This window comes from Echiichthys vipera (genome assembly GCF_963691815.1).
Source record: "Echiichthys vipera genome assembly, chromosome: 8".
Taxonomy (NCBI): domain Eukaryota; kingdom Metazoa; phylum Chordata; class Actinopteri; order Perciformes; family Trachinidae; genus Echiichthys; species Echiichthys vipera.
The window spans coordinates 5,596,910-5,609,773 of NC_139833.1; the positions used below are offsets into that span (position 1 = coordinate 5,596,910).

At 43.0% G+C, this 12,864-nt stretch overlaps 1 protein-coding gene across 8 annotated transcripts in view; it reads left to right on the forward strand.

Annotated features, from left to right (window-relative positions):
- cspg5a (chondroitin sulfate proteoglycan 5a) overlaps positions 1-6,169 on the forward strand; it is a 57,260-nt gene extending 51,091 nt beyond the window's left edge. For 7 of the 8 annotated variants that reach the window (XM_083917907.1, XM_083917909.1, XM_083917912.1 and 4 more), the window contains one exon: positions 5,085-6,169. In XM_083917907.1, coding sequence (XP_083774033.1) covers positions 5,085-5,252 — 168 coding nt within the window. In that variant the 3' untranslated portion in view covers positions 5,253-6,169. Of the gene's footprint in view, positions 1-4,506; positions 4,546-5,084 lie in introns of all 8 variants that reach the window. The other variant, XM_083917911.1, reaches the window with a different exon arrangement.
- The last annotated feature ends 6,695 nt before the right edge of the window (positions 6,170-12,864 follow it).

The following is a 12,864-nucleotide window of genomic DNA, read 5'->3' on the forward strand; positions in this document are numbered from 1 at the left end:
CAGACATTTTGCCAACAGTCAACAACACACACGCGCCAGTCATTTCTGAACAATAACAGAAAAGCACTTATGTTTCCCTGCAGTAATAGAACTCTTTGTGTTTCAGTCACTGTGGTAGATTGAACCCTCTTGTCCTCAATCTTCCCTCCACAGTAATTCAGCAGAGTCCAGCCATGCAATTTCTTCTGCAGCAAACGCTGAAATGGAATTGTTTATTTCTTTCTTTCTATCTTTCTTTCTTTCTTTCTTTCTCTGTCAATACTAAACAAATTCAACACAGAAAATGAATTGAGCGGGCAGAGCTGGCTGTAATTTCTGAGATAATTTCATTTCCATCGACTGAATCAGCTCTCAGACTGACTCTGAAACACTGAAATTGACCCTAAAGTCAAAAAGCTGCAGGCAAACAGTAGAATGGTGCATTTAAAAAGTACACTGTCCCTTTTAATGTGAACATGTATGATCCTTAATGCAGTGAGAACAGAAAACGCTGCGACCATCTACAGTAGACAGAACTGTAGAGAAGTTTAACTACAGCCCCCGTCTTTGTTCCTTGTTGCTGTGTTTCGCCTGTACAGTCAAAAACACAGTGTGGGCGGTAATATGACATCTTTTTCTTTGGACTTTGACTTTTTCGGTGGATTTCATCTGCAGGCAGTTAGGGTGAGCAGCACAAATGCAAACAAGCTGCTGTTACTGCAGTGGAAATTTAAAGGACGTCGCTTTCTTTGTGCCAGAAGGTTTATCCGAGGAACAAACTTTAAGTCGTGCAATGTGTGTATATACGAATTTTGTATTTTTTAGATAAACGAAAACTTTCCATCAGTGCAACATTCGAGAGATGGAGCCCGAATGTATTCTTATTTAATTTATTCTACTTTTATTTTAACATGAGTCCCATTGAGATAAAAAATATATATATGAAGAGCTCTTTTCCAAAATGAGTGTGTCATGCCACTTTGCTGTAAACAGAACCTTTCCACTGCTTCATCAGTGTTTCTGCCAAATCTCTATATTTCCTTGTTTAAAATGGTCCGCAAGATGCAGTTCCTTTCCAAACCGCGACCAGCGCCAAACCTACATTTAGCCTAAATGCGATACGTCCTCTCGACCAATCAGAATTCAGTGAGCGTTCTATGCGATCCAACATGGCGGCGCTCGCTCTGAAGCGGGAGAGTTTTTTGTTTCGTCCGTCCGTTCAACATGTTCAGACTGAGCCAATAAACCATTTTGACAAGATACATTGAATATTAACCAAATGTGTGGGTCTGGGTTAAAAAATGTAATTTTCCTGAAAACTATTCAAATGGATTTATAGCGTTTTGGAAAAGAGCTCCTCATATGTTTATATTTTACAAGAGAGACCTGGCCAAGTTTGGAGGCAAGCGAAATCAACAACATCTCAAGAAAAACAACCGCTTCCCTCCATCAACCACATTCTTTATAATGTCGTCAAATTCCTCACTGGATAAAAGTTTCTAATTTAACAGGTTTCTGCAGATGATTCCATGCCCAAGGTGCATATCATTTGAAAGCACATATCACGTCCAGCTGTCATCAATGGAGCGATTCACATTAGTGTGTCCCCGTAGGGACTGCGTGTCCCAGTTTGAGTCAAGAGGCCGTGCCATGCCGAACCATGCTGATCGTTATTGCGCCAGTACCGCAGCCGAGTATCCGTTTAAAACTTTCAAATTATGAGAAGTCCTGTTCGTCTCCTCACTGCTCTGCAGACCACAGGAACACAGAAACACACCTAACACTCTCGAATGCAAACACAAATGCAGGCACATGCTGTGTGTACTCAGAGGAAAGAGCCAGTCGGTAAACACAAACAAGTATGTAAACACACACACACACACACACACACACACACACACACACACACACACACACACACACACACACACACACAGAGGCAAGCAAGCTAACTCTCCACATACCAGTGCAAATATTTTAACGTGACGTTTATGTGCCCGAGCGTTAAAAACAAACACACAGGTGCACTGACTTTCAAACCATGTAAATTCCAAACATATTTAATCAGCTGCAGGGAGAGAGCTGAAGAAAAGCATTGATCCAGACAGAAGCACACCTCTCATCTGCACCAGAGAGTCAAACAGAGACACACACACCACTAACTTTTTCAAAAAATCAGTGTGGCAGAGAAAATTTGGAGAAGTTTGCCCAAGCGACCGAACCAATCAGCATTGGTTCCGAGGCAGATTTAAGTGTGACGCAACGAGAAGAGCCTGTTCAGTGTAAACAGCGGTGGCTTCCGCGGATGAGATGAGCGCAGCTATGGAGCAAGCCGCTCACCAACGCTTTTGCCTCTTGGATCCTTCTGTTGGACTACGGACCGGGCACCTGAAATTGTGCCTTTATCCATAAATTCACGTTACACAAACATAAAATATTACAGACATGTTGTGAGCTTTGCCTCGACACTGTAAGTACGTCATACTCTTCGTTGATCTGATTTCTTGATTTGGCCCCTATGTTGGTGATAGACAGATTATTTATCCAAACCAACAGTATTTCTACCTCTTCCCAAAAGAGCTCCAACAGAGAGTTCCCAGATGGATATGCAGATCAAATGCAAATTATGCAAGTCAATCCATCTGGGGGAGTCATTAGGTTACATGTGGTATGAATTTGTTAGGCTAAATGCGAGCCACTCTTAATTTTAACGTTTATTCTACGTGAATAAACATAATCGTTAATAAAAAGCTGTAAAGGCGATACTGCGTCTGCCTGCAGTTACAGAGGTTTAGGTTCTATGCAATGACAGTAGACAGTAAAATAGACAGAAGTAACGCAACAGCATTGTAACAAACTGCTTTTCCCAGAGAGCTGTAACGTAACAAGTAGCTTATACCCAACACTGGTCACGAACAACCGTACAATCGAAAATGTACAATCCACTGTCATCAGCCCACTAAAAAGCAAACGGACATTAGGAACTGTCCGTGTGCCTCCATCATCACCATCTTCATCAGAACCCTGTTTATCTCTGTTCCTACTCCCCCCAAAATGACACCCGCTCTAAAGTCCGTCCTCGTGACTCTGTGCCTCCCACCCACTGCCCGCCCCCCTCTTCACCCATGCACAACAATGAAATCCAACAAACAAAAAACATTTTCCAGTTTCACGCCGACGGGAGGACAGAGGGCCCCTATCCCGTAACCATGGAAGTGACGTATCCGCACGTCCTGCCTGAAGTTACTATCTAGGCCAGCTGCCAGCGGGTAAATGCTCTCACTGCTCTTCCTTTCTAAAAAGTGCCATTGAATTGAAAACGCAAACATTCAATTAGGGGGTGTTTGTTAATGGTTCAGGCCTCAGGGTCTGGAATTTGATGTGTGTTTGTTTGTGTGTGAATCTGCCATCCTGTGTGTCTGAATGAATGTGTCTATCTTACCATACTGTGTGTTTGTCTGTGAGGCTGTGTGTGTATGTGCCCGCGTGAGTGTCTGTGCGACGAAGAGGCGCAGACGGGTGCCCCAGGATGCCTCGGCGCAGCAGGGTCGATCACGCCATGCGATATTAATGGGGATAAGAGGCTGGAAAGAACAGCTAAAATGGACTCCGCGATCAATTTATTCCCCCTGACCTTAATTAAATCCAGATGAATTAGATTGAAAACTCTTAAAACACACTGTTGTCGTTCTTGTTTTCCCCCTCAGTGACTGCTTGGGTATGTATGACGGTGGTACCCACAGATAATCGGCCAGAGTGTGGAGAGTTTATCTGTCTTTTTTTATTTTTGGGACAATAACCGTGAGGAGGAGGTGAAGCAGGAGGAGACGGGGCATTCTGCATGAGCGATCATTACTGTACACAGGGGCATATTGTGAGGGTTTTGCATGTGGATGTGCATGTGCTTCCTGGGCTGCCTGAAAAAAAAAACGGGGGGGGGGGGGGGGGGGGTCGCTCATGCAGCTCACCTCACCGTCTCCTCAACCAAACATGACATGCCAGTCGAGCATGATGACAAACAGTGGAGCCTCCAAACCACCGAAATGGCTGCCACTGAATTTAGTTTTGCTTCGAGTGATAATATCTGCAATTTGATTTAGTTTCATATTTAATGGTGGTTTGCTGCATTCTGGCAGTCTCTAAAGGATCATTCCAGGTTTTAACCCTTTTACTACAAATCAAATATCCTCTACGTCATCAAACAACGCTGCTGTTGTAGAGAGTTGAATTTTCAACCCTTCCAGGTATCCATTGTTTTCTATCGCTATAAAATAAGAAAACCTGTGTTTTTTTCACTGTGACATGTCAAAATGTTATTCTTTCACTATAGTGGATTACACAGGAATCAATAACAAGAAATCATGCAAAACATTTGTAGTTAAGGAGCTAAAACTGGGCGTGGTCCTTTAAAGCATGAAGGTGGAACATGGAAATCCATTGGAGCGCATGAAATGAAAGACAACCCCAAAGCTCTGGGATCCTTCAAAAGCATATCGAGCCTAAGTTCATTTTTGTTTTCTCCATCAGACACGAACGTCGATATTGGACGATTCTGCAAAACACTGGGTAAAGTTGAGGGACAACAATTTTGTATGTCCATTGCTAATGTTTTTGAATTCTCGCATTTTACAATATCTGCACACGGTGACTAAGGTTAGGGCAACGTATACACTTGGTTAAGCTTAGGGAAACATTGTAGAAGCTGTGAATAGAAGGACAAATGTTATTTGCAGATCTGTGACATGATGTGAACTTTGGTCTTCTGCATGACAAATACTCCCTCTTGCATTCTGCCTCACTACACGAAGAACAGACTGCTTCCTGAATTGGCGCTGAATGTTGGTGTTGGACATAGAGTGAGCTGCAGAATTGCCCAATATGGACATAGTACCTTAGGATAAAAGGCTGCGTTTCCTTGCCTTTAACAAAGATGAAATTAGTTTTTAAAACCAGTTCTGATGGGTTGGTCACCAAGTTTGCCACCAATTAGCAGGGTCAAAGTTGCTCAGCCTAAAACTGTTGCTTTGGTTCTAACTGTGCTTTCTGCCCCCACCCCTCCACCTCCACCTCCACCTCCACCCCCACCCCCACCCCTCCCTGGGTAGGATGATCCCAATTCCCAGAACAAGCTGGAAGACCCGGTCAAGGCCCCGCCCAAGGAGGACGACTCCCTCAACATCCACAACTCTCTGACCCCCAAACACGAGAACCACAAGGTCCTGGGCGAGGAGAACTCCTCGGAGGTAAACTCACTGCAGAACAACATGATGTGAAAACAAATCAAAAACAAAACAACCCCGGCAACCTGACAACACGATACCGAAAACGATGAGGTGCGCCGGCAACGGCAGCCCCCGAATCACTCTCTTCTCTCCGTCCGTGCACCTAACTGGTCAACCGACCAACCAACCAACCAACCAACCAACCAACCAACCAGCCAAACCAACCAACCAGCCTGCCAACGTACCAGCCAACCAACCCAGTCTGCAACCGTCTCCAACACGGCAACACTGCCACCAAGCGGTTCGGCCGCTGCAAAAAAACGTACACCACCACCACCACCGCCACCGCCACTGCCCCTGCTGAGAGTAACTCCGCCCCCCTTCCACCAACCTCACCCTGCCGCCGCCTTGCAACCACCACCCCCCCCTCCCGACATCCACTCATGCCCCTGTTTCGCAGCCCCGTTGCCCTTGTTGCTGTCACTCTACTCTACCTTATCTCTCTTACCTACGCACACACACACACACACACACACACACACACACACACACACACACAGTGAAAAGATGAAGACATAAACACGCTTATATGTACACACACACACACCTTCCCCTGCCTGCATTGGTGTATTTTGTAAAAAGAAAGAAATCATACAGAAGTTTAAAACGTACGTAAAACGTCATTGTAAAAAAAAAAAAAAAAAAAAAGAAGTTAAGATAAAGCTACTGAGAGGTTTTGATGTTTGTCTGACTAATCCAGTGAGTATGTATAAATATTGGAGAAAAAAAAATTGATTGATTTAAAAAAAAAAAAGAAGCAACACAATGTGTCTTGGTTTTCATTGATGTGATTTCTAATCCTTTGATGTACTTGTTTTTTGTTTTTTTTTGTACTTTTTTGGGACTTCGAACAGAGAATAAAACCAACGAGATTCAGACAGTTGTTGAAATAAACCTTTTTAACATGACCTCTGTGGATCCTGTGTTTTCCTCAGCGTCGCCTCCCCCCTTTCTCCCCCCCGCAAACTCCGAATCTCTGCATGGCTTTGAACGCAGCTTCTTAGATCCTTGTCGCAAATGTGCCTCCCTGCTCTCACACACACATACACACACACACACACACACACACACACACACAGATTACGGTATTCTTTACCTTACATAATGAGGTCAACATTCACAGATCGCTGTTCATTTTCACACACTGGCAGTTATCATTTTTGTTTTATTGTATTTTTATTACGATTAAAATCTAAATCGTTTCTTCCAGGTTATTAGAATAGACTTTTATATCAGATTGAAATGTTGACCATGTCAAAATAGCTCTTATCTGGCTCTTCTGCAGCTTTCAGCCACATCTCTTTGGCCTTCATCTGCGGATGAAGTTAGCTAAGTTGTTATGGAGATGTTTAACTGTTATCACTTTATCCCTCTGCCAAACCGGGGATAACGACTAAATCAGTCTCGGGCCAACTGCCTCTTCTGATGAAGGCGAGGAGGAGATGCGGCTGAAAGCTCTGGAATAACCAAACAACGGATCAAATGAGTATGGATTTACACATATAAAAATGTGAGTCTAAGGCTGAGACTCCATATAGCATTTTTTTCTAAAAGATCTGAATTTTTGGTGCATCCGAGCAACACGAGCACCCTTCATACTCGGACGCTCAACCTAACTTGAACTCAAATGCAAAAAAATAGATGAAACTCTATGACATACTCTTAAGAGATTAGCAATGGGTGCAACTGCCTTGGGACACCGTAACGCCACACTTACTACTCTAATTAAAATTTTTAGGTATATGCACCACTAAGGGCGCACTCACACTGTCCTTCCGCACCGGGCCAAAACAGGTTTTACGGGTTAAGTGCGTTTGACCAGTGTGAGTGCACCGGCTCCGCGCATAACTGCGGCCAGCTGGCCGTCCACGGCCCCTCTGAGAGAGGTGGGCTTTTTGTAGAGCCCGTTTGCACGTGTACAAGCACGAGCATATAGAACATTGAAAATAGAAGGACGGACCATGCGCGGACATTTAACAACAACAACAATGGCGGCGAAAGGTTCACGTTGGTGTGATGCGGAGGTGGAGTGTTTACTGCAGATTTGGTCGATGAAAATATTCAAAAACAGTCGACAAGACGCACAAAAACTCTGAGGTCTATGGAAAGCGATGACGTCATCAATGCGTGTGACGTGTTACGACGTGATGAGGTATAGGCAGCAAGAAGCATTGGCCGAGGCCCAGGCAGTGTGAGTACACTGCACCATATTAACTGATGTGGTAACGGTGGTGGTTTTCTAATATGGAGGGCCAGGTGCCAGTCTGCTGCTTCTGCATGTTTCCTGCCTCCAGAGAAGCTTCCCTGTTTCCATTAGCACACTGCCACGCACGTATGCCGACACTTGCAAATAAATAACACTTACACTCGCACATTCGGTACATGACCTGTGACAAATGCACGTCTTCTGTCGACAAACATATATGTACGCAAAGTGCCTATAAAGTGGTTAAAGCACAAAGTGAGCATTTTAATTAAGGACTAATTAAATGACTTAACTTGTTGGTTGACAAAGACATGTGGTGAAACTGTACTTTCACCTCCGGTAAACAGGTGAGTAGGAAAATGAAATGGGAAAGAAAAGAAGTGAAATCTCACACTGAGTTTGTTTTAGATGCAACGTTTCTCGTTCATCTTGAAGGTCGAGGGCCGAAACGTCACCTAAATCAAAACTAAAGTCTTACTTTTCTATATTATAGAAGCAACGTTTCTGCTTTGAACCTTCATCAGGCATCAGATTCACGATGAGAAACAACAACATTTTGAAAGTTAAAGTTTCTTCTAGACAAGTTAGTTGTATGGTAAGGATGTCCAACTGGTCATGCAATGCCACTTCACCCGTGTTTGGTGTGTTTTAGCCGTTAAGAAGTCAGCTCTCAAGCTCAGTCAAGTCTATGTCAAGTTTCAATCCCAAATTTTTGTGACTTAAGTCAGGTCCAAGTCTCAAGTCTGCTGCTCCAGTTATAGCCACAACCCTTCAGACAAATCTTCGCCCTTTTGTGCACAAAAATGTTCTTTAAACTCAAACTGCCGCCACTGCCCCTGCCGAGAGTAACTCTGCCCCCCTTCCACCAACCTCACCTTGGTGTATTTTGTAAAAAGAAAGAAATCACACGGAAGTTTAAAACATACGTAAAACGTTATTTAAAAAAAAGGTACTGAGAGGTTTTAAAGTTTGTCTGACTAATCCAAATTTAAATCCAAAAATGTTCTTTCTTTCAAAAAAGTATAAAACTGAAACTGGTTCCCACAAGGATAGAAGTGCAACAATAAACACACACACACACACACACACACACACACACACACACACACACACACACACACACACACACACACACACACACACACACGTTCAGCCATGTGGTAAACGGCCCTGAATGGGTCTCAGATGAGGCCGCGGTGTTGCTGGCTCTTTGTGGGGTTTCTCCTTTGGATCACTACGAAAGCAACGGGTTAAACAGTGTTATTGTGGGGGATCCTTCCCAGGGTGGAGGGGTGCTGATGGATGGAGGGTGGGGGAAAGGTCTGGGTGCACTTCTCTTTCTTCAAATAAATAAAGAGGGGGGTAGGAGAGCATTTCAACCCCAGAAGGTAGAAGAAAAGGCTTTACAAAAAAAAAAATCCAGAATAGGAAACAGCAGTAGGCAAGCTAGGAAAACAGCAGCAACAGTGATTATCACCCTCTTTTATTCCTGTCAGCCTCTCTCACACTTGTGGAAGTTGGCACATGCAGTAGCACATGACCGCACAGGCTCAAACACACCTACACACACACACACACACACACACACACACACACACACACACACACACACACACACACACACACACACACACACACACACACACACACACACACACTAAAGGAGGCTCCTCTGAATGTAAATGACTGAGGCCAGAAGTACCAGTGGACGCCATGGCAACAAGTGGGCATTACATTACCAACAGCAAGAAGTGAAGCAGGGAGGGGGAGGTGCCGTTGAGAGTATCACTGTGGCAGAGTGAATCTTTAAAGACAGTTTTCATTAATTCACAGCCACTAAAACACAGTTAAAAATGCTGATACATTCTTAAAGATGCACCCGAGAGGGAAGGTGCTAAGTTATAATCCGCAAGATCGTTCTCTTTTGTACATTTTCATTTTATTTTGTCTCCATGTTTGGCGTGAAACGCTCATCGCTGTGGTGTCTCTTCTTTTCGATCAAGCAGAGAGAGAGACACCGTCGTCTCTTTCCTTTAGTGTTCTGGACAAAATGAAGTCAGACGTTGCTATTTTCCACTGGAGTACTCTCCTGAGAGGATGCATTTTAGACTGACACACCGACCTCACGTTGTTCTGTTAGCAGGGAAAATGGAGCTATGCCTTGGATTTAATGGATTTCGCAGTGTCAACAGATCAATTAAATCATCCCCGCTGTGTATGTGGCAATATTCAAACACTAGGCCTATATAAATGACAACAAATAGGGCTCAAAGGTGATTTAACAGAGCTTTATCTTACTAAAAGCTCTGTTTTACCTGTCCATGTTTCTTCAATCTATCCATACAACCACAGTATAGATTAGAAAAGGGACCTACTGCTGCAGCGGGAACTACCTCAGAGGAGGTTTTTGCGTATTTTGCTTCAGTGTTAATATGTCAGTCTGTCTGCAGCCACATTTTGTCACCACGATAGCATCTGAACCATGCAAGATACAGTCACAAAGCTTCACAACTGTGTAGGTGAGATCAGAATGAAGGCACAGGCGAAGATGGGTGTGGTGTGATTAGAGGGGCGGATTTAGGGGGGTTGGAAAGTATCCATGCCAAAAACTTTTTTGGCATTGATAAAAGCTGGAACAAACACAGACATTAAATACATAGTAAATAAATCACTAAGTCAATGTTGAGATTTTAGGCTATTTTCCTTTCGCAACATGTCGTCTTCTTTCAGACTGTTGGAAATAAAAATACACATTCAGGTTTTTATTTTACGTCACTTTGTTTGCGTCTGTGGATTTCTCCTAAATTCACCAAAATGAACATTAGACGATGCACCATTTGCATATTAAAACATACAATTTCGGAAAACTTGTAATACAAAAAATAATTGTAAGTAATCAATTAGGGAAGATTCACTGTGATATCTGTTAGTTAACATGTTTTACCCTATTCACCTGTAGTGTCTTAAAATGTATGATTTTTTACAATATGCATCTTTAAAGGTCGGTTTCTCAAAATGAGTCAGAAATCTCTTCTTCAGCAGCACGAACATGCACCAAACTATATTCTTAATCTATATTCTGAAGGTTTTTACAGAGCGCTTTGTTCATATATCATTCACAGCCTGAGTTATACAACATCTGATTCCCCAAAACATGGAGAATATTGATTTGTTTCAAGGCTGTTGCCAGTATTTTACTGATTTATGGAGTGATAAAAAAGAAGTATATCTGTAAAAACCTTTGACTCTTAATATTTAATCAAAATGAAACATGAACGTTGAACGTGGCTTCATCCAATGTTCACATTTCTGTCCTGTATTAGCAGCGAATCCTTTAATCTAAATATTTCATAAGATGATGCCACATTTGCATATTTAAACATACAATTTCAGAACTGTGGCGAATGTGGCCACATTTGCATATTTAAACATACAGAATGAATGAACTGTGGCTGGATTGTCTGAGTGGATTGTCCTCCATTCGAGAGATTGGTGGTTCGATCCCCACCTCCCCCGGTCCATATGTCGAAGTGTCCTTGGGCAAGACACTGAACCCTGAATTGCTCCCCGTGCTGTGCATGGGTGTGTAAATGTGGTGTGAATGGTTACATTAGATGGTCTGTAGATGTCCACTGCCATCAGTGTGAATGTCTGTGTGAATTGGTGAATGTGACAAACACTGTGAAAGCGCCTTAAGTAGTCAAAAGATTAGAAAGGCGCTTTATACAGTATATAAGTAGAAGTCCATTACCAGAAAACTTGTAAAAATATTTGTCTTGTATGTGAATAATCAACTGGGGAAGTTTCATAGTGATACCTAATAGTGATGAGTTTCCCTTATTCCCTGCAGTGTCAGATGACACTGATAATATTGACAGGAGCACACATCTTCTGTAAAATCAGGATCTATAAAAGGATGTAGCCTCATGCGGTAATGCACTGCTGTATGGGCTTTCTAGGAATCAGATATCCAGGTCAAGGTCAGAGCTGCCAAATGTGCCACTGAGCATTCTTGTGACCGCATGAAAGATTATAATAAGACCTCAGGAGAACCCGAAGAAAATGATTTTCACCCAAAAACGTGGAGATAGTAACACCTGATCCCTCCACGTAAAGCAGCAACTGGTTGATATCCATGTTTATTACAGCAGGAGAAGGACACATCAACCCTCTTTAAGTGTGTGTGTGTGTATGTGTGTGTGTTTTCCATGTTCACTGACCTCTCGAAACATTTTTATCACATCTCTCTCTCTCTCTCTCTCTCTCTCTCTCTCTCTCTCTCTCTCTCTCTCTCTCTCTCACTTATCTGCTGCTGGCAGCGATTTCATGCATCTTCACACAGAGAGGGCATCGTTGCCATGGAAACCCATTCTGATGCCACAGTCTGAGCAGACGAGATCCAAACTCAGTGACCTCCTGGTTCCTCTGCCTTCATGAACACACACACACACACACACACACACACACACACACATACACACTCACACACACACACACACACGCACACACGTACACACACACACACACGGATGGATGAGGCAGATTATGTGACTTATGTAGCTTTACTGTCATCCAGGAACAAACTGCTGAACATCAGAGCATTAAAACTGCTCTTCACATTGAACGTCACACCCTACGATCTCTTCAGACCACCCTAATCCTCTCCTGCACAGCTGTCCAGCTGCCACTTACAATTTAAACACACACACACACACGCACACACACACACACACACACACACACACACAGACACAGCACTGACCTCATAATGACTCACTCAGATTTCAGTTTCTTCATGTTACCAAAAGATTGAAAATTTTGAAAAGTGGCCGTGTGCTAATTGCGCGCAAACTTTTTTATTGTTTAACATCAACTCGTGATCTTTAAGTGCAGTACTATTACTTAGGTAACGCTGGAAATATCAATGAGAAAAAATGACATTGCAAGTTCATGCTGAATTCTGAATTCCATTTTGAATTGAACTATGTAATTATGTCAATATTTTCATATTAACATGACAGCTTATATGTGAAGGACGCTGCTTATACTGACCATAGACTGTATAAAAAAATGGACGTAGACTCTACGTTGAGGGCCATTCTCTCAACTTGATCCAATCGTACTCGCTTACGGGAGTCGCCATCTTGTCAGACTTTGAGTCCTCCTCATTTCCTCTTACCAAAGAAGGGCATGTATGTGACGTTGGGGGGAGGGAGATACGTCCATCTGGCTGACGTTTACCTACGAGGAGAAGTGAGGGCCAGCGGCTAGTTTTCACTCATAAACTCATAAACTTTTACCTCCAAAAAAATGAAAACTACGCTGGTACAAAAAAAATCACCCCCCTCAGTGTTGTCATGGAGATATGACCTGAACATAAAGAGTAGAATGTGTTTT